The following is a 27,577-nucleotide window of genomic DNA, read 5'->3' as shown; positions in this document are numbered from 1 at the left end:
TACCCCATATGTAACTCTGTGTTGTTGTTTTTATCGCACTGCTTTGCTTTATCTTGGCCAGGTCGCAGTTGTAAATGAGAACTTGTTCTCAACTGGTTTACCTGGTTAAATAAAGGTTAAATAAAAAAATAAAATTAAAAAAAAATTAAAAAACGTAGCCATGGAGCAATACAATTGTAAAGGGTCGGCATTAGGACCCATACATGAACTGTGCCTGGTATGCTCTTCTACAAGCATGTGATCGTGTGTCAGAAAGCCAGTCAGAAAGCCAGTCATGCTCAAAGCAAAGCAGTCAGAACCCACTTATAATCAGAACAGAGACCAACACGATCGCATTTGACGACCAGCTCCCACCACCATATCAACATGGATTGCGGAATTATTACATCCAAAACAGTCCTTTTGCTTCTAAGTTTAATATTTTGGGTAAGTGTTTGGTCGACATTCTGTTGCTCCTTTGATTTCTGTGTTGACTTCTTTCCACTGCTCTTAACAGCTACCTAACTTCGTCTATGGTGAGCAGTTGTTGATGAAATGAAACTACTGGTTGGGCAATGGGCATGGTAGGTTGTTGATTGTTATAGCCTGTACGGTTTCTAATATCGATTTCAAATCGTGATAAATAATGTTCGTGACTTATTGAACATTACCAAAAGGTTAGAGGCAGGAATCATTGTTCTTGGTTTGTATTTATGCTTAAATTTCAACATCACCTTACTCGCAGTACACTCATTCTCAAACGTCTCTGAAGTGGACCTACTTCCATGTGCATACAGCGTGGTCTCAAAGACTAGACGTAGTACATTTATATCCGGGACAGCCAAATTAGTATGATATGTTACATTTGGTATGGATACATAAGACCGATGGTTACTTAAGGCAAAAACGGTAGTAGGGTAGTTGGTTGATGGGTGGGTGTATATAACGGAAACGTCTAGCAACCCAAAGGCTGTGAGTTCTAATCTCATCACGGACAACTTTAGCATTTTAGCTAATGAGCAACTTTACAACTACTTAGCATGTTAGCTAACCCTAACGTTAACCCTTTTAGCTAACCCTAACCTTTAACCTAACTCCTAAAATGAACCCCTAGCCTAGCTAATGTTAACCAGCTAGCAAACGTTAGCCACTTAGCTAGAATTCATAACATATAGTCAGTTTTGCATATAGTACGTTTTGCAAATGCGGAAACATATTGTACGTTTTGCAAATGTGTAACATAAAATGTGAATTGTAATTCGTAAAATCAAATGAAATGGGTGATAGACATCCACAAATTAATACATACCATACTAAATGGAGTGTCCTGATTTATGTACAGAATATTACGAAATCCTTTGAGACGAGGTTGATCAAAAATGCACATAAAAGTGACACCACCAACACCACATTTGTCAATTGGAGATTAATCCAGGGATGGACTAGCTAGGGGAGTTCTGGCAAATGCCAGATGGGCAGGTCCATCTTTAGCCAAGTGGGCCTGTCTAAATTGTATTTGTTATTTTAATGAAGAATGACCATTTATTTGGCTAATAATGATGCTTCAAGGAAAAAAATTGACCGGTATGGGGGCCTCAAGGAAAAAAATGGGCCTGTGTGTTAGAAAAAATGACAAACAAATTTGAAATAAGAAGGAATTGGAAAAGAGTTACAACCCTGTCTGTGTATTCACCAGGGGAAATAAACATAGGTCTGTTTGTGGTCAAAGCCACATATATTTTCTCTCTCTCTGAACATATGCTCTGTTGTTCAAATGTAATTCTATACAATTTCTAAATCAGGAAATGCAGCCAATACAGGAGGTAATCTGGTCGAATGCTAGTTGGACGTTGACAAAAAAATTAACAAAATAACAAGAAATCGAAACCAACAGTCTGTTTTTTGGGGCTCTTTTTATTTTCTCACTCATATGAGGCACAAGATCCAAGTTCCTGGAAGGATTAGGAGGGGGGGTGTTCCACTCGGGGTGGGCTGGTGGTGGATCTCGTGACTGAGGACTCATTGTGAGAGAACCGGGTCATGTGCTCTGGAGCCTCGAATCTAAAGGATTATTAGGCAATGAGCAGCTCACCACCTGATCAATGCATTTGGCCAGCACCCTTGTGTCTGTATCATCATGACATAAAAGCATGACCAACTTAAAAGGATTGTTCACCCAAATTACTAAATTACATATTGGTTTCCTTATTCTAATATCAGGAATATCCACATGCATTGGTTTTTGTGCCATAAATGCTAAAAGGTTAGCATTTGGAGACAGTAGTCAGGTGAACAAAACCAAAGCATGGATTCCTGTCTTACCTTGTCCTTATTTTTTATTATTTAACTGGGCAAGTCAGTTAAGAACAAATTCTTATTTACAATGACGGCCTACCCCAGCCAAACCCGGACGACGCTGGGCCAATTGTGCGCCGCCCTATGGGACTCCCAATCACGGCCGGATTGTGATACAGCCTGGAATCGAACCAGGGTCTGTAGTTATGCCTCTAGCACTGAGATGCAGTGCCTTAGACTGCTGCTCCACTCGGGAGCCCACTTCCTTACAGGGTAAGGAAACCAATATGTAATTTGGATGAAATATTCATTTAAACTCTGAATAAACCTCCAGTGGCGTTGAGAGAAAGAAAGGGAAGGAGAACTGCTAAAGGCAGTTACGAATGGCATTCTGAATCCCTTCACGTTATCATCCAAACTTGTTTTTGACAAATCTATCTCTTTCGATACCATGTGCAATAATCACGTTTTCAATGATTTTACAGAGATTAGTTCTATAAGACCAGGGAATTGATTATATACACTGCAATTCATAGGACAATACTGCAATTGTATGAGTTGGCCTCACCCATGATGCATCCCAATTTTCCACCCTTCTCCTAAAGTGTGCACTTGCATACTTTCTGAAATGGATTTAACAATGGTGGAAACTCCCTTCAGCCAATGCTTACACCAATCCTATGCACGTGCACAATTTGGGCAAAGTGTGGAGAATAGGCAACACAGCCTTGATGATCTGTATAAAGTGCTCATGTTGTTGTGTTCTTCATTCTAGGCTGCGGGGGGTGCCCTTGCCTATGTAGGCTCTTATGTGATCAAGAGCTACAACAACTTTGACAACTTCCTGGAGGATAAGTACACGCTGATCCCTGCAGCCATCATCATAGCTGTGGGAGTGGTGATGTTCGTCATCGGGACTGTGGGCTGCTGCGCCACCCTGAGAGAATCCAAAGTGGGCCTTAGCTTTGTGAGTATAAGCTTAAGACACAGTGGTGGTGGCTGGTGGGTGATGGTGAAAGGAGAGACTGGTGGCGCAGCCAGCTAGGTCTGTCATAAGAACACTGGTGTGTGTCCCAAATGGCACCCTATGTCCTACATAGGGAATAGGGTGCCATTTGGGAGGCATTCACTGCAGGGTTGGGGTCAATTCTATTACAATTCCAGTCAATTCAGGAAGTATGCTGAAATTCCAATTCTCTTCAATGCTTTTCAATGAGAATAATTTTACATTGTAATTTTGTTTACTTTAGGAATTGACTGGAATTGAATAGAATTGACCCCCAACCCTGATACACTGTACGGTCTGAGGATCTTAGTGTTTGGTAAGTCCTGCTGCTGCGCCCCTTGTTCTCGTTCTCCTTGCTGACTATTGTCTTTCCCTCTCTTTCCAGTTCCTGCTGCTCATCCTGGCTATCTTTGCAGCAGAGGTCGCTGCTCTAGTGTTTGGGTTCATCTACCAAAGCAGGGTGAGTGAATTCCACATTTGTCTAATAGGTTACAATGAAATAATATACTACGTATTCAATTTGTGCAGGTGCATTACATGTGTAGTAGAGTATCAGTGCAATATTTGAATAGACGTAGATTTATTTTGTTTTGTATGCCTCATCTTTACAGATAAAAGGGGACTTGGAGCGGTCAATGAGTGATGTGTTCATGAAGTATGATGGTGAGAACTCTGACACCCGGGCTGTGGATTACTTGCAGTCTCAGGTCAGTATCATGCCATCTCTGAGCGAGCAGGGGCTTACTAGGTTTTAAACCGAGATTCTGAATGTGCGATTACTTCCTGTAAATAGGCCATTGATGGTGGTCAGAGTCTTTGTTGCGGGCGTTACAGGAAGAAATCACGTGTTCAGTCTCTCGATTTTAAAACCTCTCTGGCGCTAGCAAGCACTGGTTGGCACCAATAATGTATACACTAGATTGCTGATGCTATCTATGTATTGGCTAATGAGAGGCTTTGAAGACACAGGTCGGCTGTATTGGTACTCCTCAGAAGGGGCAGTCCTCCATAAGTATAAGCAGGTTGGCATTTATTGAGATGACTCATGTACTGGAGGCAGCTCTGCAGAATGGTCACTAGCTGGCACAGCCACAGTCATAACATCTGATTTTAAACCTAACCTTAACCACACTGCTAACCCTAATGCCTAACCTTACAATTTTGAATTTGCAGCTGGCCCATCTAGTGGAAACCTCTGAGTTCTGCCTCCAGGGCAAGACCTGCTAGGAATTAATGGAATTCTACTGTATTTCAATTAAACGTCTCAAGGACTAATTTACATGTATTTAAGTATTTTTTTTGTTGACAGTAACACTAGTACACTCTAAAAATGATACTTTATGGAAAATGTTTTTAAAATATATATTTGTATGTTTAGCTCTCATAATATAATTTAAAAGTATGCATTAAGGTGCCTGTAATAAAATAAATGTGGCAAAAACGAATGTAGACATTAATAAATGTATTTTATAGCTTTTTTACAATGGTGGGGGAGTACTAAAATGGAGGTGCAGTGGCTTTAAAACAGTGCCTTGCGCAAAGATTACATGATACAGGAAACTAGGCTTTTGCAAGCTTGGAGCTGATTTAGGACCTATAAATAGGCCTACACATGAACCACATGAAGTCGCTATGAAATGAAACTACCAAACGTTGTTCTTCTCTCTGTATACAGTTGCAGTGTTGTGGAGTGCAGACCTACCTGAACTGGACCACCACCCCCTGGTTCAGCAGCAGGAACAACACTGTGCCCATCTCCTGTTGTAAAGGGAACAACACTGAGTGTACAGGCAGACTGGACCAGCTAGACCTGCTCAATACCCGGGTATGGATCAATGCAGTAAACGTCTAACTAATGCCACCTCTTAAGCTAACTAAACTCGCTGGGGAGACGTAGCCTTTAGGCAGAGATCTAGGATCAGTTTGCCCTCCCCAAAACCTTACTTTACAAAAATAAAAAGCATGACTGGATTTAGATCCGTTTTTGATAGTCTGTCTTATTCCTACCTATTTTCTGTATTTATATTTGATAGTCCTTACACTCTGACTTGAACTTGTTTGTGTGTGTGTGTGTCCAGGGTTGTGAGGGTAAGCTGGAACAGCTCCTTCAGGATGTGATGAGTTATGCCATGCTGGTCATCCTTGGATTTGCCATCATCAAGGTACTGTACCTGGCAGTCCTCTGACTTAACATTTCCAATATCAGACTTTGCACCGGTGTTTGGCCTAAAGCTGCATGCTTTTGTGTTTCCACCTCTGAGGCCACCCCCCCCTCCCCCCACAAAAAAATGGTATTGGTCTGTGAAAGTCTTGGGGCCAGAATGGGGATAGTGGGACTTTTTTTGAGATGCGTGAACCTACTTTAATCTTTGGTGCCAGACAATTTACTCTGTACTGAATTTTACTGCATTTCTTTGTCCTTTCCTTTCAGTTTTTCGGGATGCTCAGTGTGTGCGTGATCACATGTAAAAGTGGCAGGCGAAGTGGCTACCAGCTCCTGCATGCCTGATCCTGCCTGATCCTGCTGGCTTTAAGGATACTTCCAAGGCTTGTCATGCAATATCTCCTGGCCCCTGACTTCTCTCCCCTTTCCAGCACTGAGACCATAGAGCCTTAGGACTTATGTTCCCCACTCCAAGATTTTAGGATCCTTTCAGGAACATTCTTACAGTTTTCATTCAGCTTTCCTCTGCAGTTGTCAGCCCACCAAACTTTGGGCAAACCACTGCTAACATTTGAAGCATTGGAAACCACAAGATGGCATTTTTTAAAAGATAGTTGCAAATAGGAATTACCACTCAAACTTTTAAACAATGAAATTGGTTTTGTAATTTCCTACTGTACAAACTGAAAAAACAAGAAAGGGTTTTCACAGTGATATATCAGTATATGGGGTACACTCCATTTAAAGAGGCAATCTGGGACTCAAACAACAACAAAGTGGCTAACCCTGCAATTATTTAGGTAAACAGCTGATGGATGGTGCTGGAGAAATGTAACCATTCTCAAATTCATAGACAGATCTATGGATGCAAGGACATACCATCCATTAGATCAAAATTAAAGTTGTAGTCTTTTTTTTTTATTTTTTTTAAGCTGTACAGTGTTTGTTTACAATTCTATTTTGGGTTCTGATGGGGTTAGGCAGTTGAACTAAGCTCATGAGGCGTTTAAGTTATTTTTTTCAATAATCAATTGCTATATATCATTAATTTATTGACCAAAAATGTATGTGCCACTCCCAGATTGCCCCTTTAAGGATTGAAATGTTATGTTGAAACTGCCAAGGACTTTTTAAGACTCACTACATCAGCTAGTAGGCTCTGTTTAATCAAGACTGGATTGTCTAGGATATACTGTATTACGTTACAAAAGGACTGTCAAGATTATTTTGGAAATTATTTGATAAACTAAGGGACAGTTTGAAATGTACTGGGGGGTGGGGTGGTGTCATAAAGAAAATGCACCCCCCTCCTCAAAGTAAAAATCTTTTCACATGACCCTCCCCTTGTACTGTAGAAAAACATTGCACACCCTCCCCACTCATAGAATTAACTCAAAATAATGTTTAAGTCCACAAATAACTATAACTGTAGTGACCCTGTGTTTATAAACGTGGATATCGACTTTGCCAATTAGGTATGCTTTTGTGGCACGATGCTACAGGGCTATGGGCCAGAAGGTTGAGGGTTCGCCCACCACCATGGATGAGCTTACTCTCCCTGCCTGTTTCATTAGGGCTTACACTATGATCAGAGCCGGCTGTAGACAATGATCAGCTAGGGGAATCAGATTTTCAACATTTTGATGCTATAATTATATCAAATATATGCGAATTTTCCACCGACAGGTTTCTGTGCTAATGCACCACACAACCAATAAACAAAGCATACCGACTTCGGGCGTTTCAATATCATGGTTTGCGTTTTCAACATCACAATAAATAGACTATGTCAATCTCGCCAATCAGATGAAGAAGGCACAGTGATGCCGAAACGTTGGTGGTTTTTTACCCCATAAATTACTGGGAGGTTATACACATGGAGTGTGCGACTCTTTGTTTTTATAGTTTACAGTTTATTCCCCGTTAGTCAGCACTTCTACACTAAATCATTTTCTCTGGGTGTGCGCCAGCTCATGCATTTTTTATTAATCTCGACAAACAGAAAATAAATCCCTCCCTACCTTGTAGGCCTACCCAGTCTACCCAGTATCGAAGACTTGGCTTGACAATCTCCAAATGTCATTAAACTTTTTGGTGTTTTGTAACAGATGTCTCTTTCCATTCATCAAATGGCTGTTGCACAGTTTGGATTAATTGATAGATTTTATTTGGCAGTAAAAAAATTAAATGCATACAGACACAGTACAAAGATTTTTAAAAGCGACCGGGATTGCACGATAATGTCGGGGACTTATTTCCATTGTGGTCACTATTTTTAACATAACTACATATACAATTACATAGAGACAAAAAAGGTTATACTTTTGACACATTAGCCAGCTTTTTACATTATTTTTTAAAGTGGTTATGGTTGGTATGGCTTTGAGTTGCTGTGGTAGTTTGTTGCAATAACACAGGTATATACAAATTTGTTCTTACCAGATAGACTTTTATATTTAAAACAGTGAACATTAGAGTCTCCGGCTCTGGTATTATGCTGGTGGACATCTCTAACAAATGAAAAATGTGGTACATGGGGGCTGAGTCCGTGGTAATTCTGTGGACCAGACCAAGTAGAATTAATAAAATAAAACAAATTCACAGATAGCTAGCCTAGCTGCTTAAAATGCTCAACCTCCAGATGAGTATGAGGGCGGAGTTTAAGTACAATTCTTACAAGCTTGTTTTGGCTGATCTGTAGCTTAGATGTTTCGGGCTGCTGGTGAACCATGATGCCCAGGCATAATCAAAGTGCCACTGGACTAGTGCACTTGCCAGAGTCTAGGGTGTCTATAGCTAGGTTTCCATCCAATTGGGGAAAGATTTTCATGCAAATATTCAAAAATCTGCATAAAAACAATATGCGCATTTTCCCATCAGAGTTGTGTTTCTATCTAATTGACTTGTTGCGGATAAGTCTGTGCATAAACACATAGTGGACATTCAAATAAATGTTGCGGTTCAATTCCCATGTACCGAAAAATATATATATATATATTTAAATGGGTTTCATCGCATTTTCAACTCTAGGCCTACTGATTGTTTTGTCACTAAAAATGTTGCATAGGTATAGCGAATGTGCCCACTCTGGTATTGGCACATGCGCTCTAGCCAACAGCTCGCAGATACATTCCGGGTATAGCCTACATAAGATTATTATGGACAAAAGTGTGAAATTATTTTTATTTGTCAAATGGCAGCCGAACATCGATCATCATATTGTCACCAGAGTAAGACCCTTGCTATTTATTGAAAGGAGCATCAAGCTTATCACCTTGCACTTTCACCACCCTGTGAAGTTCCTCATCATTTATTTTATCTTCATGCTTTCCAAAGTCGTAGTGGGAGACCACACAACATATTCTCGTGTGACTCCCAAGTTTACTTCAATATGATGGTTATTAAATCAATATTTGCGCATTAAAAGAGTTTCCACTGCCATTTCTCGCATACATTTTACACACACAAACAGATCCCACCTTGTCTAGTGTATTTTGTTTTGTCTACATTTTTATCCAACATGTATTTTACTCGCATAAAAAGTTTGGATGGAAACCTGGTTAATATTGAGGATGCTGGAATTATATTTTCCTACAGGAGACTTTTGAAGTAGCCTAATCAGATTAAAGCATTGTGACTGGTTGTGTTTATGCCACATATAAAAGGTAATACATTTTAAAAGTTAAATGACAAATATTTGGACTAAATTGAAGCTTTAGGTTCTAGGTGCGCGAGGCATTAAGCTTGCATTAAGCTTTCCTGAATAACTGGGCCTGCCGGGAGCATATGTGGCCACATCTTTATAGGATGACTTGGGGGAATGATTATTCGCAACAGACAGTGCACCGCAGTATGACAGGTAAAAAAACTGCCAGACTGGCATGCTACTGTGCCTTTCTAAACCTTATCAACAGTCGAGAGTAGACCCACAACTGATCCAAATGGAATGAAACATTCAAATCACAGGGCTTTTGCGCTGTTATTCCAATGACGTTTCCACTGCAGCCTAGAGTTGAATGTTGTACTCACTTGAAAACAATAATGCAATTATTCATTGCATGCGCACATGTCGCTTTGGATAAAAGCGTCTGCTAAATGGCATAATATCATCCCAGGCACCCTGGACCCACTCCAATTTGCATACCGCACCAACAGACCCACAGATGATGCAATCTCTATTGCACTAAACACTGCCCTCACCCACCTGGACAAAAGGTATACCAATGTAAGAATGATGTTCATTGACTACAGCTCAGCATTCAACACCATAGTCCCCTCCAAGCTCATCACCAAGCTCAGGACCCTGGGACTGAACACCTCAATGCCAGCAAGACAAAGGAGCTGATCGTGGACCACAGGAAACGGAGAGGCGAGCACGCCCCCATCCACATCGATGGGGTTGTAGTGGAGCAGATCGAGAACTTCAAGTTCCTCGGTGAACATATCACTAAGGAATTAACATGGTCCACACACACTCACACAGTTGTGAAGACAGCACCTCTCCCCCTTAGGAGGCTGAAAAGACTTGCCATGGGCCCTCAGATCCTCAAAAAGTCTGCACCATTGAGAGCATCTTGACTGACTGCATCACAACTTGGTACGGCAACTGTAAGGCAACCAACCGCAAGGCGCTACAGAGGGTGGTGAGTATGGACCAGTACATCGCTGGGGCCGAGCTCCCTACCAGCTAGGACCTCAATACCAGGCGGTGTCAGAGGAAGGCCCAACAAATTGTCAAAGACTCCAGCCAGCAATTGCCCTGCCAATGCATTGTTGTTCGGGCCATTAAAAAATGTATATATTAAAAAATTTGAGGTAGGCTATATGATCACACCGGTAGTAGATCCGTTGTTGTATTACTTGTGAAGCACAGCTGAGTGAACATACATTTAAATAATTAGCTTTTTATTTTTATTTTACTGGGCTGATGGTGCCTGCATCTGATGGCCAGTCTCAGCGGAGGGAGAGAGCAGCAGACTGAGGGTCTACCTCTCAACATCCCTACACTTTCCCTTTCCTCCACTGACACTGACCAAAAAGGGACACCGTCTTCCAGCTGATGGCGAAACTCGAGTCGCATCGCATTATTTCTGCTTCATGCACAAATTCAGAGAAAGTGAAATATTCCTGATATTAAAAAAGACCCCAGGAGACAAAATGGCGCCCTAGAGTAAACACTGTGTTTCAGCGAACTCCCGTGGCATTCGTTAATTTCTCTCTTTATATTAATTTCTTAGCTTGAAAAAGTGGTAGAATTAGCTAAATAAGTTACCCTATAATGAGTCTTGACGGCTATTTCTCAAAAGTTTCCGACAACATGCCCAGTAGAACTGCCAAGAACTCGACCAAAACCACCACCCCTGTAGATGTGCAGGATGAGCTAACTAACGTTAGCGAAGCCTACACCGTTGCGGATCCATACACAATGGATCTGGTGATCCAAAAGATTACTGACAACATTACTAAAGTGATTGATGTCAAGATAGGAACGGTCTTGGAAGCAAAAGCAGGCCATTCAGCCAAACTACAGAAGGTGGTCAAGCGTGTTGATGAGGTGGAAGGAAGAATTACTACTGTGGAAACTTCAACTACATCAATGGACACTAAGATAAAGGCAGGTGCGCGAAATGGCTGAGCACATTGATGACTTGGCTAATCAAGGTTGCAGATGCAATTCCGTGTGGTGGGTCTCCCGGAAAATACTGAAGGGACACGCTCAGTTAAATTCTTTGAGGAATGGATTCCTGGCTACCTACAGATGGATACTAAGGCTGGACGTTTGAAGTTGGATAGAGCCCATTGCTCTCAAACATCGTTACCCGGTCCCAACCAGTGCCCACGACCAGTGGTTATAAAGTTCCACAACTTCACCGACAAGCAGCGCGTCACAGACGCGACCAGACGCATCGGATCTGATGGTATTAGGTGGAAGAGCCTCAATGTTCTTTTATTGAGTTTCGTTTTCATATGTATACATGATGAGGCTATAGAGTGGTTATGCAGAATTAAGAGTCTACACTGGAGAGTTGAAATCCCCTGCATGTTAGCTAGTGGGGAAAAACCCATTTTGGAACTTTACATGTTTATTTTTCGAGTGTATTATAGTTCGGGTTCAGGGTTCAAATAGTTTGTTTAGGCTCGGTGAGAAAGGGGAGAGTTCAAAACATGGGGAAAAGGTACCACCCTATCTTTACAGTAGGATTCAGTCTGCATATTGGTTGGTCATAGTGCAATGGCAGGTAACAGACTGTGTCCATGGAACATTAGAGGGAGCCATAATCCCATTGAAAGGAAAAAAAGTACTATTAAAAAAATATATATATATATTGATATTGCTCTGTTGCAAGGGGGGTTTGGAAAAGTGTTTTTCTCATCATTTACATCCAGAAGTAGAGGAGTGGCAATTCTTGGGAAAAAAGAACCTACCACTGAAGGTGTTGAAATGTGTAAAACATTAATTTGGTCATTTTGTTATAATTAAAGCTACTTTACAAGGGCAAGACATTTCCATAATTAATATTTACTTCCTCCCTGCCCACCCCCCTGATTTCCTCTCTAAGGTATTTCTAGACTTCTCAGAATTAAACTCAGACAATGCTGTGGTTGGAGGAGATTTTAATTGTTTGTTGAACCCCCTTATTGACAAGTTTCCCAGCAGCATAGCTTCACCCTCTCCTCAAGCTAGGTCACTTAAAGCTATTTGTGATGATCTGGGGGTATGCTGTTGTCTGGAGAACCTTTCATCCCTCCAACAGAGAGTTTTCCCTTTTCTCTGCACCCCATGGAAGTCAGACTAGAATATATTAATGTTTTATGCCAAGGGCGTCTTTGCAGTCTGTTTTATCTGCTAATATGGGAAGCATAGTCATATCTGATCATGCTGAGGTGATCCTGGACATAAAACTCAAAGGGATACCCAATACATCAAGACACTGGAGCTTGAATACAACCATTCTTAAAGACCATACATTTACATCATATTTTATCACAGAGTTTAAAGCATTTTTGTCTATTAACTCTCAATCAACAGATAACCCCTCACTCCTTTGGGAAACCTGTTAAGCATATGCCAGGGGTCTGATTATGTCATACTCAGCCACTAAGAGGCAGAAAAAACGTGAAAAGCAAAGAACGTTAGAGGGTGAATTGGCAACTAAAGAGAAGGACTACATAAAAATTCCCACTCCTGCCCTATTAAAGGAAATATCAGTCCTTAGATCAACGTTGGACTCTCTCCTAACACAGGACGCTGAAAAGAAAATGAGATTTGGCGGGCAAAAGCTTTATGAACATGGCAATAAACCAGGAAAATTGTCACGTTCGCAGAAGGAGGAAGAGGACCAAGGCGCAGCGTGGAAGGTGAACATAATTATTTATTAAATGATTACACGAACAAAACAACAAATCGATACGTGACGTCCAAAGGTGCAAAACACAAACCTACACAGGAACAAGATCCCACAAACACTGTGGGAAAACAGCCTGTCTAAATATGTTTCCCAATCAGAGACAACCAGCAACAGCTGACACTCGTTGCCTCTGATTGAGAACCACTCTGGCCAACATAGATATACATGAACTAGAATAAACAAAGAACACTCACACCCTGGCTCAACATACAAGCGTCCACAGAGCCAGGGCGTGACAGTACCCCCCCCCCCCAAAGGCGCGGACTCCGACCGCGCCAACCAAATACCACAGGGGAGGGACCGGGTGGGCACTCCGCCTTGGCGGCGGATCCGGCTCCGGGCATGATTCCCACTCCCTCTCTAACCCCCCAAAGTACCCCTGGTCCAGTCTGGCCCTGCTGGCCGGAGCTGGACTGAACACCGGTGGAGCGGACTGCTCTAGCTCCGGCGTGGAGCAGCTGGCTGTGCCGGACTGACGACGCACACCACTGGCTTGGTGTGGGGAGCAGGAACAGGCCGGACCGGGCTGGCGACGCGCACCACCGACTTGGTGCGGGGAGCAGGAACGGGCCGGACCGGGCTGACGACGCGCATCACTGGCTTGGTGCGGGGAGCAGGAATGGGCCGAACCGGGCTGACGACGCGCACCACTGGCTTGGTGCGGGGAGCAGGAATGGGCCGAACCGGGCTGGCGACGCGCATCACCGACTTGGTGCGGGGAGCAGGAACGGGCCGGACCGGGCTGACGACGCGTACCACTGGCTTGGTGCGGGGAGCAGGAATGGGCCGAACCGGGCTGACAACGTGCACCACTGGCTTGGTGCGTGGAGCAGGAACAGGCCGGGCCGGGCTGACGACGCGCACCACAGGCTCGATGCGAGGAACAGGAACAGGCCGGACCGTACTGGGGAAACACACCACTGGCCCTATGCGGGGATCAGGAACGGGCCGGACCGGACTGGTAACACACCCCAGTACCTCTCGCCGTGCCTCTACACTTTCCCTCCCCTCTGTGACCAGTGGCCCCCTTAACCTGGCGGCCTCCTCTGCAAACCCGCTGGACCGCTCTATCGCGGCCTCCTGCTGCCCCGTCGTCCACGGCGTGAGCCCCCCCCCCTAAAAAAGTTCTGGGGGTCTCTCCTCCCCGTGGGCCAGGCCTCCATAGCTCTCGCCAGACTTTCGCTCCTCTGCTTCCAAGTCCAGCCTCTCTCCTCCTCACACGGCTTGACCCAGTCGAGGAGGCAAAGGAGATCCGCTAGAGATTCCCTTGGTGATGGCTCCTGGACACGCTGCTTGGTCCAGTTTTGGTGGGATCTTCTGTCACGTTCGCGGAAGGAGGAAGAGGACCAAGGCGCAGCGTGGAAGGTGAACATACTTATTTATTAAATGATTACACGAACAAAACAACAAATCGATACGTGACGTCCAAAGGTGCAAAACACAAACCTACACAGGAACAAGATCCCACAAACACTGTGGGAAAACAGCCTGTCTAAATATGGTTCCCAATCAGAGACAACCAGCAACAGCTGACACTCGTTGCCTCTGATTGAGAACCACTCTGGCAAACATAGATATACATGAACTAGAATAAACAAAGAACACTCACACCCTGGCTCAACATACAAGCGTCCCCAGAGCCAGGGCGTGACAAAAATATTTGGCGTACCTAGCTAAAAAGAGAGCAGACTCCCAGTCAATTGCTACTATTACTGATTCTGATGGCAACAATTTGTATGAAAATAAATGGATAAATTAGTCATTTAAGAAATGTTATGCAAATCTTTATGCCTCAGAACTGACAAATGATGCACCCAAACTAATAGAGGACTTATTTTCTAAGATTGAGCTCCCAACTATTACAGAAGAACAGAGGTCTCTCCTCAATGCCCCTATTACCAAGGAAGAGATCATGTTTGCAATTGAGAATGGTAGGGCCCCAGGACCAGAAGGGTTTTGTAGTGAGTTCTATAAGGAGTTCCATGGCCTGATCCTTGAGCCATCGCTTGATATATTTAACCACTCATTTTCAAATGACCATCTCCCTCAAACTCTGAGGGAAGCTAACATATCACTTATTCTCAAAAAGAGAAAATGCCCAGAGTCTTGTTCCTCGTACAAACCTATTGCCTTTCTGAACGTGGATAGAAAATTGCTTTCTAAAATCCGAGCCACACGACTAGAGGACTTATTGCCACTAATTGTGAAAGGGGACCAAACTGGCTTCATTAACTCATGTAATAATGTCAGGCGGCTTCTTAATGTTACTCAAGCCTACCAACGAAGTACTGTGGATGGTCTTGTGCTCTCCCTAGATGCTGAAAAAGCATTTTGACCGTGTGGAGTGGTCTTACCTATTATTTTCACTGACTAAATCTGGTCTAGGTGACAACTTTATAAAATGGGTTAAGGTTTTATAAGATGACCCTCAGGCTACTGTCCTTACTAATGGGCTAAGGTCAAATAGCTTCTCCACACACAGAGGTACCAGACAAGGCTGTCCTTTGTCCCCTCTCCTATTTGTGCTCGCTATGGAACCATTGGCCGAGGCCATCAAATCAAATCAAATCAAATTTTATTGGTCACATGCGCCGAATACAACAGGTGCAGACATTACAGTGAAATGCTTACTTACAGCCCTTAACCAACAGTGCATTTATTTTAAACAAAAAAAGTAAGAATAAAACAACAACAAAAAAAGTGTTGAGAAAAAAAGAGCAGAAGTAAAATAAAGTGACAGTAGGGAGGCTATATATACAGGGGGGTACCGTTGCAGAGTCAATGTGCGGGGGCACCGGCTAGTTGAGGTAGTTGAGGTAATATGTACATGTGGGTAGAGTTAAAGTGACTATGCATAAATACTTAACAGAGTAGCAGCAGCATAAAAAGGATGGGGTGGGGGGGCAGTGCAAATAGTCCGGGTAGCCATGATTAGCTGTTCAGGAGTCTTATGGCTTGGGGGTAGAAGCTGTTGAGAAGTCTTTTGGACCTAGACTTGGCACTCCGGTACCGCTTGCCGTGCGGTAGCAGAGAGAACAGTCTATGACTAGGGTGGCTGGAGTCTTTGACAATTTTGAGGGCCTTCCTCTGACACCGCCTGGTATAGAGGTCCTGGATGGCAGGAAGCTTTGCCCCAGTGATGTACTGGGCCGTACGCACTACCCTCTGTAGTGCCTTGCGGTCAGAGGCCAAGCAGTTGCCATACCAGGCGGTGATGCAACCAGTCAGGATGCTCTCGATGGTGCAGCTGTAGAATTTTTTGAGGGTCTGAGGACCCATGCCAAATCTTTTTAGTCTCCTGAGGGGGAATAGGCTTTGTCGTGCCCTCTTCACGACTGTCTTGGTGTGTTTGGACCATAATAGTTCGTTGGTGATGTGGACACCAAGGAACTTGAAGCTCTCAACCTGTTCCACTACAGCCCCGTCGATGAGAATCAGAGTAACGCTTGCTATACAGGGTCTGCTCATTGGTGACGTTCATCATAAAATAAGATTGCTGATGATATTTTGATATTAATCTCTAGCCCTGAGACTTCAATTACATCTCTTGTTAATATTATTGAATTATTCAGTGTATTCTCTCTTTACAACATCCTTACCTTTGCAGCGAGGAAAAACATCCTCTTACAGTGGATTAGTGACAAGGTCCCTTCTATTAAAGATTGGCATAAGATACTATTTGAATGGGTTCCATTGGAATATTTGACTTGTACATTACATTCTGAAACAGATCAGTTGTACAAAGTGTGGGAACCTTATTTGAATGACCTAGAACCTGATTTATCAGCTATTATGCTGCAATGATTTTCTTAGAATGGTGGTTGTTTACTTGTCTCAGGATTACACTGTACATTCCATGTGTTGGACCTAATTTCTTTATTTAAACTGAGCTTTTGTGTTTAATTTCTTTCTGTTTGTTCGTTTAATTTGTATTTTCTTTGTTATTCATATTTTAATCTTTGTTACTGTACTGCTTAATGTGGGAGAAAATTGTGAAATTCCAATAAAAATACTATTTAAAAAATGGAGGTCTGGATGACTCCAAATCCAGACCTCCATGGGTTGATAAATTTGATTTCCATTGATAATTTTTGTGTGATTTTGTTGTCAGCACATTCAACTATGTAAAGAAAAAAGTATTTAATAAGATTATTTCATTCATTCAGATCTAGGATGTGTTATTTTAGTGTTCCCTTTATTTTTTTGAGCAGTGTATAAGGCAGAATGGCAGTCTAGTCTCCCAAGAGTCCGTGTCACTTGTACATAAATCAATTACTGTGAAACTGTGTTTCTGTTTAATTAGCAGTTATTGCTACACCCTTCATTCGGTGATAGGGGGCACTTTTGTCATGATGACAAGTTGACGGTGCTTTCTACTCAAATGGCACAACAGAATCATTCAGACTGACTAAGGCACAGAATATGACAACCATTTTGTCTAACTGAGGGATGTCTCCTTTCATATCTGGAAAAGGATGAAGTAGAAATTGCTGCTGCTGCAGCATTGCTCATCTTCACAGTGGGAATCCAGTCGACATGGGTGTCTTGATATAGGTTAGCTGGTGAACCTACAGTACATAAACAAATGAAAAGCACACCTGATGTTAGGATATCACTTCTTCAGGTCACCTATACCATCAGGGCTCTTGATTGTTTGGTTGTGTTTAATTCATTCAGGTGTTTTAGTGTCATATAAAGATTAAGGGCTCTATTCAATCTGTAAAGCTGAAGCATTACGGATTCTGCGATATCAATTTAAAGGTAATTTCAGATTGAGCCGATATATGCCGGTTTTTTTACGTGAATGCAATGTCTGCTAAAGTGGGAACATTGCCTTTAAATTTCAATCATGCTGTAAAACTGAACTTCTGTGATGCGGATTAAATAGAGCCCTAAATCTATTGTTGGGCTGGAACAACCAATAGTCAACACAGCAGGTTGTCGTATCCCTTTGAGGCCTTTGTCCTATACTCTAATGTCCATACATTTTCCCTCTTATGAATAAAGTTCTCAATAAATTATCATTGGGTCAGTGCCGCTGGAGAGTTTTTTTTGGGGATAATAATGTCCTCATCCAGGTTAGATGGACGTCATATTGTACAATTTGTGTCTCCCCTTTTCGTAGACCTGGATTAAATGGTACCATTCAAGACAAGGTCGTTTTTATTGATCTGTTTGTCAGTGTCAGCAGAGTAGGCCTAGGTTACCCTGTGATTTGTCGTATTAAAAAATATTGTAGGATTGCATGAAATGTGTTTGAAATTGAGTTATATTAATAGCCTACATTATGACTATCCAATCTACTCATCACATTAGGAATAGTAGGCTTACATTAGTCTGAAAATGCGATGAAAGATGCATGCAATGCTTTATTATTAAGGTGCATTTTTATGGGGGAAAAATAGCTTCCCCAAAACTGGAAACTCACGCACCACCTATGAGAGAGACGCATGCCAAATAGATTACAAGCTATCTAGCTAATGTTGGCTAACTTAGTATTGTTGGTAACACTTGGTTAGCATAACAGCTAACAGTTAAACTAAACACAAACTCAATCAGACTTACCAGTGATGAAATCATTGGAGCAAACCCTGTACAGACAGCTGTCTCAGTTCAGGTCTTGACTGGTAAAAAGTTTTCTTGACCATGGTGATGAATCAAGTAGTTTTAGGCACTGTTATCAAGAAGCTTGGGGTAGCCACTCAGCTGTTGTTGTCAGAAGAATTGATGCGGTGGTCTTCCAACATGGCCGCCAGGAGGTGTTGTACATCACCTGGTAACCCTCTATAGGCTGTTTCATCGTCGTCGGTGATCAGTCCTACCACTGTCGTGTTGTCAGTAAACTTGATGATGGTGTTGGAGTCGTGTGCGGCCAAGCAGTCGTGGGTGAACAGGGACTAAGCACACACCCCTGAGGGGCTCCCGTGTTGAAGGTCAGCATGGCGGATGTGCTGTTGCCTACCTTCACCGCCTGGGGATGGCCCGTCAGGAAGTCCAGGATCCAATCGCAGAGGGAGGTGTTCAGTCCCAGGATCCTGAGCTTAGTGATGAGCTTGGAGGGGACTATGGTGTTGAATGTTGAGCTGTAGTCAATGAACAGCATTCTTCCATCAGTATTCCTTTTGTCCAGGTGGGTGATGGCAGTGTGGAGTGCAATAGAGATAGTGTCATCTGTAGATCTGTTGGGACGGTATGTGAAGTGGAGTGGGTCCAAGGTGTCTGAGATGATGGTGTTGATGTGAGCCATAACCAGCCTTTCAAAGCATTTTATGGCCATAGATGTAAGTGCTACATCCCATAGCAGATAGTCATTTAAGAAGGTTACCTTGGCGTTCTTGGGCACAGGGACAATGAAGGTTTGCTTAAAACAAGTTGGTATTACAGACTGGGTCAGGGATAGGCTGAAAATGTCAGTAAAGACACTTGCTAGCTGGTCAGCGCATGCTCTAAGTACGTGTCCTGGTATTCCGTCTGGCCCTGCGGCATGGCGAATGTAAGCCTGTTTAAAGGTCTTACTCAAATCGGCTACGGAGAGCGAGAGCACACAGTCGTCCGGAACAGCTGGTGCTCTCATGCATGGTTCAGTGTTGCTTGCCTCGAAGCGAGCATAGACGGCATTTAGCTCGTCTGGTATAGTCCCACATAATTGTGCATGTCAGCAGTAGAGTTTTCAAGATAGAGCACTTTCAGCACCAACCAAAAAGTGTAATGATGATAAGTTTAGCATCACATGAAATCAGATCTCTCTCAACGTGTACCGCAGCTCACCTCTACTGTCCCCCTCTCCCCAGTCCTCACTGGTGGGGAAAGTTCAGACCTGCTCTTAATTTATTTATTTCCCACCACTTCTGAACAGAGTGTTCGGGCCAGTAACCTGACCCACAGGATGTTGATGCTGCCGCTGTGGGAGAGCGGCCAAACATACTGCCTCTCAAAGGGTATCCAAGGACTCTGCAGATCCCATCTCTGCCAATGGATTCTTCTGTTATTATGCTTAGCCTACTCCCCTACCCTAAAAGCTTTTGTTTGGTCAATGTCGCAAATGATCAGCTCTTTTTACGTCTGTAGCTTTATTTTATAGTAATGACAATATACATTTTGGTCTCAAAACCCACAGACTTTTGTTTGAATCCTCAGCTGAGATGTTACATGATTATTACTGTTTACTCATGTCATAACTCTGCTACATAGGTCAAAGGACGGAGTTGTCCATGAAAATATAGGTTATACGTAATTTACTGCTGTTTACAGCTACCTCGTTCTTTTCGTAATACCAAAATGGTAAAACAAATAATTGAAAGGCAATGTTCCCGCGTCGGTGGATACTGTATTTGCGGTAAACACTGCATATGTCGGCTCAATTGGAAATTACCTTTACATTTATATCACGCAATCTGTAACGCTTCAGCGATACAGGTTGAATAGAGTCCTAAGATCTGTGATGTTGAGGTGATCCCTGCCATGTTTGTCTGTGGAGAAGCAGCAGGAACATTATGCTGAATTCTCATTGGCAGGGACATTAAGTTGGCATCTCTGGATGGTGCTCTCTTCCCTAGTGTTTGTGCTATGCATGAAACCCTAGACTCCAGCCTTCCAAGCAGCGTCCACGCTGTCAAGAATGCTCATGACCTCACGCTCACAGAGTTGCTCCCTGGCAAGCTACATGACCAAACACAAGCAGCCGTCAATGCAGTGGCTGAGTGGGGAAAAACCAACTGCCTTTATGTGAATGAAAAGAAAACCAAGGATATGGTCATCAGCTTCAGAAGGGCTGATGACAAGGCCTCTCCACCAGCGGTTGATGTAAATGGCCACCAGGTGCCGTTTCTAGGCGTAAGTGACATACTAGGGGGGGGCGGCCGCAAGCTAGGGGGCCTCCAACCAAAATGTTTTTGAAATATATATATATATATATATTTATATACAGTTGAAGTCGGAAGTTTACAAACACTTGGTAAGTGTTGGAGTCATTAAAACTCGTTTTTCAACCACTCCACACATTTCTTGTTAACAAACTATAGTTTTGGCAAGTCGGTTACGACATCTACTTTGTGCATGACACAAGTAATTTTTCTAACAATTGTTTAGAGACAGATTATTTTACTTATAATTCACTGTATCACAATTCCAGTGGGTCAGAGGTTAACATACACTAAGTTGACTGTGCCTTTAAACAGCTTGGAAAATTCCAGAAAATTATGTCATGGCTTTAGAAGCTTCTGATAGGCTAATTGACATCAATTGAGTAAATTGGAGGTGTACCTGTGGAATTATTTCAAGGCCTACCTTCAAACTCAGTGCCTCTAACTCTTGACATCATGGGAAAATCAAAAGAAATCAGCCAAGACCTTAGAAAAAAAATTGTAGACCTCCACAAGTCTGGTTCATCCTTGGGAGCAATTTCCAAACGCCTGAAGGTACCACGTTCATCTGTACAAACAGTAGTACGCAAGTATAAACACCATGGGACCACGCAGCCGTCATACCGCTCAGGAAGGAGACGCGTTCTGTCTCCTAGAGATGAACGTACTTTGGTGCGAAAAGTGCAAATCAATCCCAGAACAACAGTAAAGGACCTTGTGGAGATGCTGGAGGAAACAGGTACAAAAGTATCTATATCCACAGTAAAACGAGTCCTATATCGACATAACCTGAAAGGCCGCTCAGCAAGGAAGAAGCCACTGCTCCAAAACCGCCATAAAAAAGCCAGGCTACGGTTTGCAACTGCACATGGGGACAAAGATCTTACTTTTTGGAGAAATATCCTCTGGTCTGATTAAACAAAAATAGAACTGTTTGGCCATAATGACCATCGTTATGTTTGGAGGAGGGAGGCTTGCAAGCCGAAGAACACCATCCCAACCGTGAAGCACGGGGGTGGCAGCATCATGCTGTGGGGGTGCTTTGCTGTAGGAGGGACTGGTGCACTTCACAAAATAGATGGCATCATGAGGAAGGAAAATTATGTGGATATATTGAAGCAACATCTCAAGACATCAGAAAGGAAGTTAAAGCTTGGTCGCAAATGGGTCTTCCAAATGGACAATGACCCCAAGCATACTTCCAAAGTTGTGGCAAAATGGCTTAAGGACAACAAAGTCAAGGTATTGGAGTGGCCATCACAAAGCCCTGACCTCAATCCTGTAGAAATTTTGTGGGGAACTGAAAAAGCGTGTGCGAGGAAGGAGGCCTACAAACCTGACTCAGTTACACCAGCTCTGTCAGGAGGAATGGGCCAGAATTCACCCAACTTATTTTGGGAAGCTTGTGGAAGGCTACCCGAAACGTTTGAACCAAGTTAAACAATTTAAAGGCAATGCTACCATATACTAATTGAGTGTATATAAACTTCTGACCCACTGGGAATGTGATGAAATAAATAAAAGCAGAAATAAATCATTCTCTCTACTATTATTCTGACATTTCACATTCTTAAAATAAAGTGGTGATCCTAACTGACCTAAGACAGGGAATTTTTACTAGGAATAAATGTCAGGAATTTCGAAAAACTGAGTTTAAATGTATTTGGCTAAGGTGTGTGTAAACTTAGGACTTCAACAGTGCATATATATATATATATATATATATATATATATATATATACATACACTGAACCAAAATATAAACGCAACATGCAACAATTTCAATTTTTTTTACTGAGTTACAGTTCATATAAGGAAATCAGTCAATTTAAATAAATAAATTAGGCCCTAATCTACGGATTTCACATGATTGAGAATACAGGTATGCATCTGTTGGTCACAAATAACTAATTTTTTAAAGTAGGGGCGTGGATCAGAAAACCAGTCAGTATCTCCTTTGCATAGAGTTGATCAGGCTGTTGATTGTGGCCTGTGGAATGTTGTCCCACTCCTCTTTAATGGCTGTGCGAAGTTGCTAGATATTGGCGGGAACTGGAACACGCTGTCGTACACGTTGATTCAGAGCATCCCAAACATGCTCAATGGGTGACATGTCTGGTGAGTATGCAGGCCATGGAAGAACTGGGCATTTTCAGCTTCCAGGAACTGTGTACAGATCCTTGCTACATGGGGCCGTGCATTATCATGCTGAAACTTATGGTGATGGTGGCGGATGAATGGCACGACAATGGGCCTCAGGATCTCGTCACGGTATCTCTGTGCATTCAAATTGCCATCGATAAAATGCAATTGTGTTCGTTGTCCGTAGCTTATGCCTGCCCATACTGTATTCCCACCGCCAACATGGGGCAGCAAACCGCTCGCCCGGGATTCAGCAATGAAGAGCACACTTCTCCAGCGTGCCAGTGGCCATCGAAGGTGAGCATTTGCCCACTGAAGTCTGTTACGACGCCGAACTGCAGTCAGGTCAAGACCCTGGTGAGGACGACGAGCACACAGATGCACTTCCCTGAGACGGTTTTTGACAGTTTGTACAGAAATTATTTGGTTGTGCAAACCCACAGTTTCATCAGCTTTCCAGGTGACTGGTCTCAGATGATCCCGCAGGTGAAGAATATGGATGTGGAGGTCCTGGGCTGGCGTGGTTACATGTGGTTTGCGGATGTGCGAGCGTTTGGACGTACTGCCAAATTCTCTAAAACAACGTTGAAGGCAGATTATGGTAGAGAAATTAACATTCCATTCTATGGCAACAGCTCTGATGGACATTCCTGCAGTCAGCATGCCAATTGCATGGCCCCTCAAAACTTGAGACATCTGTGGCATTGTGTTGTGTGACAAAACTGCACATTTTAGAGTGGCCTTTTATTGTCCACAGCACAAGGTGCACCTGTGTAATGATCATGCTGTTTAATCAGCTTCTTGATATGCTACACCTGTCAGGTGGATGGATTATCTTGGCAAAGGAGAAATGCTCACTACCAGGGATGTAAACAAATTTGTCCACAAAAGGTGAGAGAAATAAGCTGTTTGTGTGTATGGAAAATTTCAGAGATCTTTTATTTCAGCTCATGAAACATGGGACCAACACTTTATATGTTACGTTGCTATTTTTGTTCAGTGTATATAGATTAAAAGCTAAAATGAGTATGACATCCTGATGAATTGGAACGCCAACTGCGATCCAGGCTTAATCGCCCAACATCAGTGCCTGACCTCACTAATGCTCTTCTGGCTGAATGGAAGCAAGTCCCCGCAGCAATGTTCCAACATCTAGTGGAAAGCCTTCCCATAAGAGTGGAAGCTGTTAGCAGCAAAGGGGGGACCAACTCCATATTAATGTCCATGATTTTGGAATGAGATGGATGTCCACATACTTTTGGTCATGTAGTGTATCGTTCACTGTTGCTAGTAACATTATAATTCAATCACAATGGATTCTTTAAGAACCATTTTGTATGTATAAAAGAAAATGTATAGGAATTGTTTGTTCTAGAGAAGCTGTTTATTTGTATGGAATATCCCTTTACTGCTATTGTGACACCTGGTGGCCACCTTTTGGGTTTACCTGTAGGACAGCATTTAAAGGGTTATGGGTAATGATGGCGTCGGTTGGTTCGTCGCCACAATCAAGGATCAGGGAGCTGGTTTTTTTCTAACATGGAAGAGGAGGACGGGACGTTGATAGATGTCAAGTATAAAAATGGAAAACCGTATTTCAGTAGCTTGGAAGAAAACATGAGGAAGAACGCGGAAAAGTTGAAGAAACAAAGGGAAAAAGCCTGGGACAAGAGAGGATTTTGAGAGAGAAGAACAATAATGGGAAATCATGCTACAGCAGTTTGGAAGGTGAAACTGACAAGAGGAAGATGGGGAAGGGTCGACGGATCATGGAAAAACACAAGGGAAAGAAAAGTTGTTAGGTGTCAAGTACAAAATAGAACACCGTACTTTAGTATTCTCAGAACGTGAAACTGATGAGAGTGACATTGAGTTTGAAGGAGTTGAAAATACAGAGGATGACGTTTTTTTAAATGGCACTGTGACACCCGCTGTTTGGTGCGACGCAGACCCGCTGGAGAACATGGTGAAACACACTGTCTGTCCTGCTGAGTTTTAAAGCAGTCTTTACCCGACAGTCAAGTTAGGATTGTTCAGTTATCCTGTGAGAGCTTTTGTCCCGAACCCATTATGGTGTTTTAGGTGCCAAGCTTATGGTCATGTTGCAGCAGTGTGTAGGAGGGAAATTCCTAGATGTGAGAAGTGTGCAGGAGGGCATGAGACAAAGGAATGTGTAGTATCTGTGGAAAAAGTTGTGTGTTAATTATAGGAGTACCCATGATGCTGGAGATCAGAAGTGTCCGGTGAAGAAAGGCAGGTTGAGGTTGCCAGGATCAGAGTAGTACAGAAAGTGTTGTATGCTGAGGCAGTGAAGAGAGTAGTAGTGGAAGATGGGTCCAGGGCGAGGGATCCTAAGAGGTATCAACTGGACTACAGAAAATAGATGTTGTTTTAGCAGCTGCATAGAAGTACTTGGGTGTACGAGATTGTACTGCAGAAGAAATACATGGTGTGTTGAACGATAGTGTCCCGTCCTCCCAGGCTGCCAGCCTGGTGTAGGATCAGATAGGGCCAAGCAGTGGAATAGTGGTGAGGTTTTAATGGGTGTAGGGTTAGTTGGTAGGGCAATTTTTCTTCCCTTTTCTCCTTCCCTTTTCCCTTCCTTTTTGTGTCAAAAAGTATAACGAATTCACACTCCAGAACAGTATGCGGAAACACTGGGCTAGATAAGAGAAATAGATGAATAGGGAGGCCGCGACAGGCCTCACACTCAAGTACAGTAGGTGGCGTTGTATGCACCTTTCAGTTGGTTGCGATCCGCCAATACAAATTTAAAGAAGAAGATTGCTTCGGTTGAGACAAGGAGTGTAACGTTAGCTACATGAACTGGGACCGACGTTTATTGCTCATATTTTATCGAAAGCGCTATGAATAAGTGTAGAAAGGGAGAAGTAGGAAGGTAAATGGAGTCCCTTGAGAAAGCAAGAAACAGATGTATGTCAGGAGAAGTGCAGTATTATCATAAGGAAACCATTTGTGGTTTCAAGATGGGTGAAAAGAGCATTGGGTAAAGTGGAATCGGTGAGGGTAACCAGAAGTGGTCTAGTGATAATTGTTTGTGTTTCTGTTGGTCAGAGGGAGAAGGCGCTCAGATTTAGACAAATGGGAAAAATAATGGTGAATTGTTTCGCTCTCAAGAAAAGGGCGCCATAGAAAGAAGTGATTACTGGGGTAGCAGTAAATGTAAAAGTTGACCAACTGAAGGGGAAGATGTGTGTGTGATGCTCGTCGTTTGGTGCGACACAAACAGGGGGGCGAGAGTGGGGAAACAGAGGAGTCATTGTCTGTTCTTTTGTCTTTGCCTGATAACGTGAAGTTAGGGTATGTAAGTTAGGGTATGTAAGTGGACTCCTGAGTGGCGCAGTGGTCTAAGGCGCTGCATCGCAGTGCTAACTGTGCCACTAGATCCTGGTTCGAATCCAGGCTCTGTCGCGACCGGGAGACCCATGGGGCGGCGCACAATTGGCCCAGCGTTGTCCAGGGTAGGGGAGGGAATGGCCGGCAGGGATGTAGCTCAGTTGATAGAGCATGGCGTTTGCAACGCCAGGGTTGTGGGTTCGATTCCCACGGGGGGCCAGTATAAAAAAATATGTATTCACTAACTGTAAGTCGCTCTGGATAAGAGCGTCTGCTAAATTACTAAAATGTAAATGTAAGTTATCCTGTACGAGCTTATGTGCCAAATACATTACGATGTTACAGGTGTCAAACTTATGGGCATGTGGCAGCAGTGTGTAGGAGGGAGGTTCCAAGGTGTGAGAAGTGTGCAGAAGGGCATGAGACAAAGGAATGTGTAGCATTGGGGAAAGTAGTGGTATGTGCTAATTGTAGGGGTGCCCATGGGGCTGGGGATCAGAAATGTCCTGTGCGAGAGAGGCAGGTTGAGGTTTCCAGGGTAAGAGTAGTGAAGAAGTTGTCATATGCTGAGGCAGTGAAGAAAGTAGAGGAAGATGGGTCAAGGGGGAGGACTGGTGAGAGTAGTAGAGATGTACCAATGCAGAGGGATAGGACAACAAGTGATATATGTTTCGGTTGAGAACTCATTAGGACAGGTGATTGCAGCTGATGGAAGATGCCTAGTAGCGCTACAGTTTGCTACCATTTCCTTTGGATTTAATTTGCCTGTTGCTACTAATCATTTTGTACTTTGGGATTTTACCTTTTTGCCATTCTGTGAGTAATCAATTACATTTGAACTGCAATAGCCACTCACCTTTCATCAATGGAATCGCGTAAGGAACCAAACCTGTGTTTTGGCGTTTATAGAAGTTGCCTTTTAGAATCTGGAACCTTGGGCATAACATTGTAGAAAAGGTTCCGATTCGGGGACTTTATTGAATGGATTTATGGACAATGCAACGTACGAAGATTCAGGTGGAAATGTTTGCACGGCATTGAATCAATGGAACACTGTGGAATGCATCGCTCACCTTGGAACACAATGGAATCCTGTGCTTGGTTCGCTGTGGAGAGTGGCATCGTGGCAAGTATCAAAAATGCACTCAGTGGTGGAAATACTTGAGTAAAATTAAAGATACCTTAATAGAAAATGACTCAAGTAAAAGTGAGTCACCCAGTGAAATACTACTTGAGGAAAAGTATTTGGTTTTAAATGTACTTAAAGGGATACTTCGAGATTTTGGCAATGAGGCCCTTCATCTACTTCCCCAGAGTCAGATTAACTCGTGGATACCATTTTTATGTCTCTGTGTCCAGTACA

At 43.0% G+C, this 27,577-nt stretch overlaps 1 protein-coding gene across 1 annotated transcript; it reads left to right on the top strand.

Moving 5' to 3' along the window:
* Positions 1-248: 248 nt before the first annotated feature.
* On the top strand, positions 249-6,363 carry LOC121587508 (tetraspanin-36). Its single transcript, XM_041904503.2, has 7 exons — positions 249-426; positions 3,050-3,241; positions 3,666-3,740; positions 3,892-3,987; positions 4,956-5,105; positions 5,359-5,442; positions 5,712-6,363. The coding sequence occupies exons 1-7, from the start codon at positions 367-369 to the stop codon at positions 5,787-5,789; spliced, it is 735 nt and encodes a 244-aa protein (XP_041760437.1). The 5' UTR covers positions 249-366; the 3' UTR covers positions 5,790-6,363.
* The last annotated feature ends 21,214 nt before the right edge of the window (positions 6,364-27,577 follow it).

Source organism: Coregonus clupeaformis, chromosome 18 (genome assembly GCF_020615455.1).
Source record: "Coregonus clupeaformis isolate EN_2021a chromosome 18, ASM2061545v1, whole genome shotgun sequence".
Classification (NCBI taxonomy): Eukaryota; Metazoa; Chordata; class Actinopteri; order Salmoniformes; family Salmonidae; genus Coregonus; species Coregonus clupeaformis.
The sequence above is the reverse complement of the archived record's forward strand: the minus strand, read 5'-3'. Positions and strand labels throughout refer to the sequence as shown.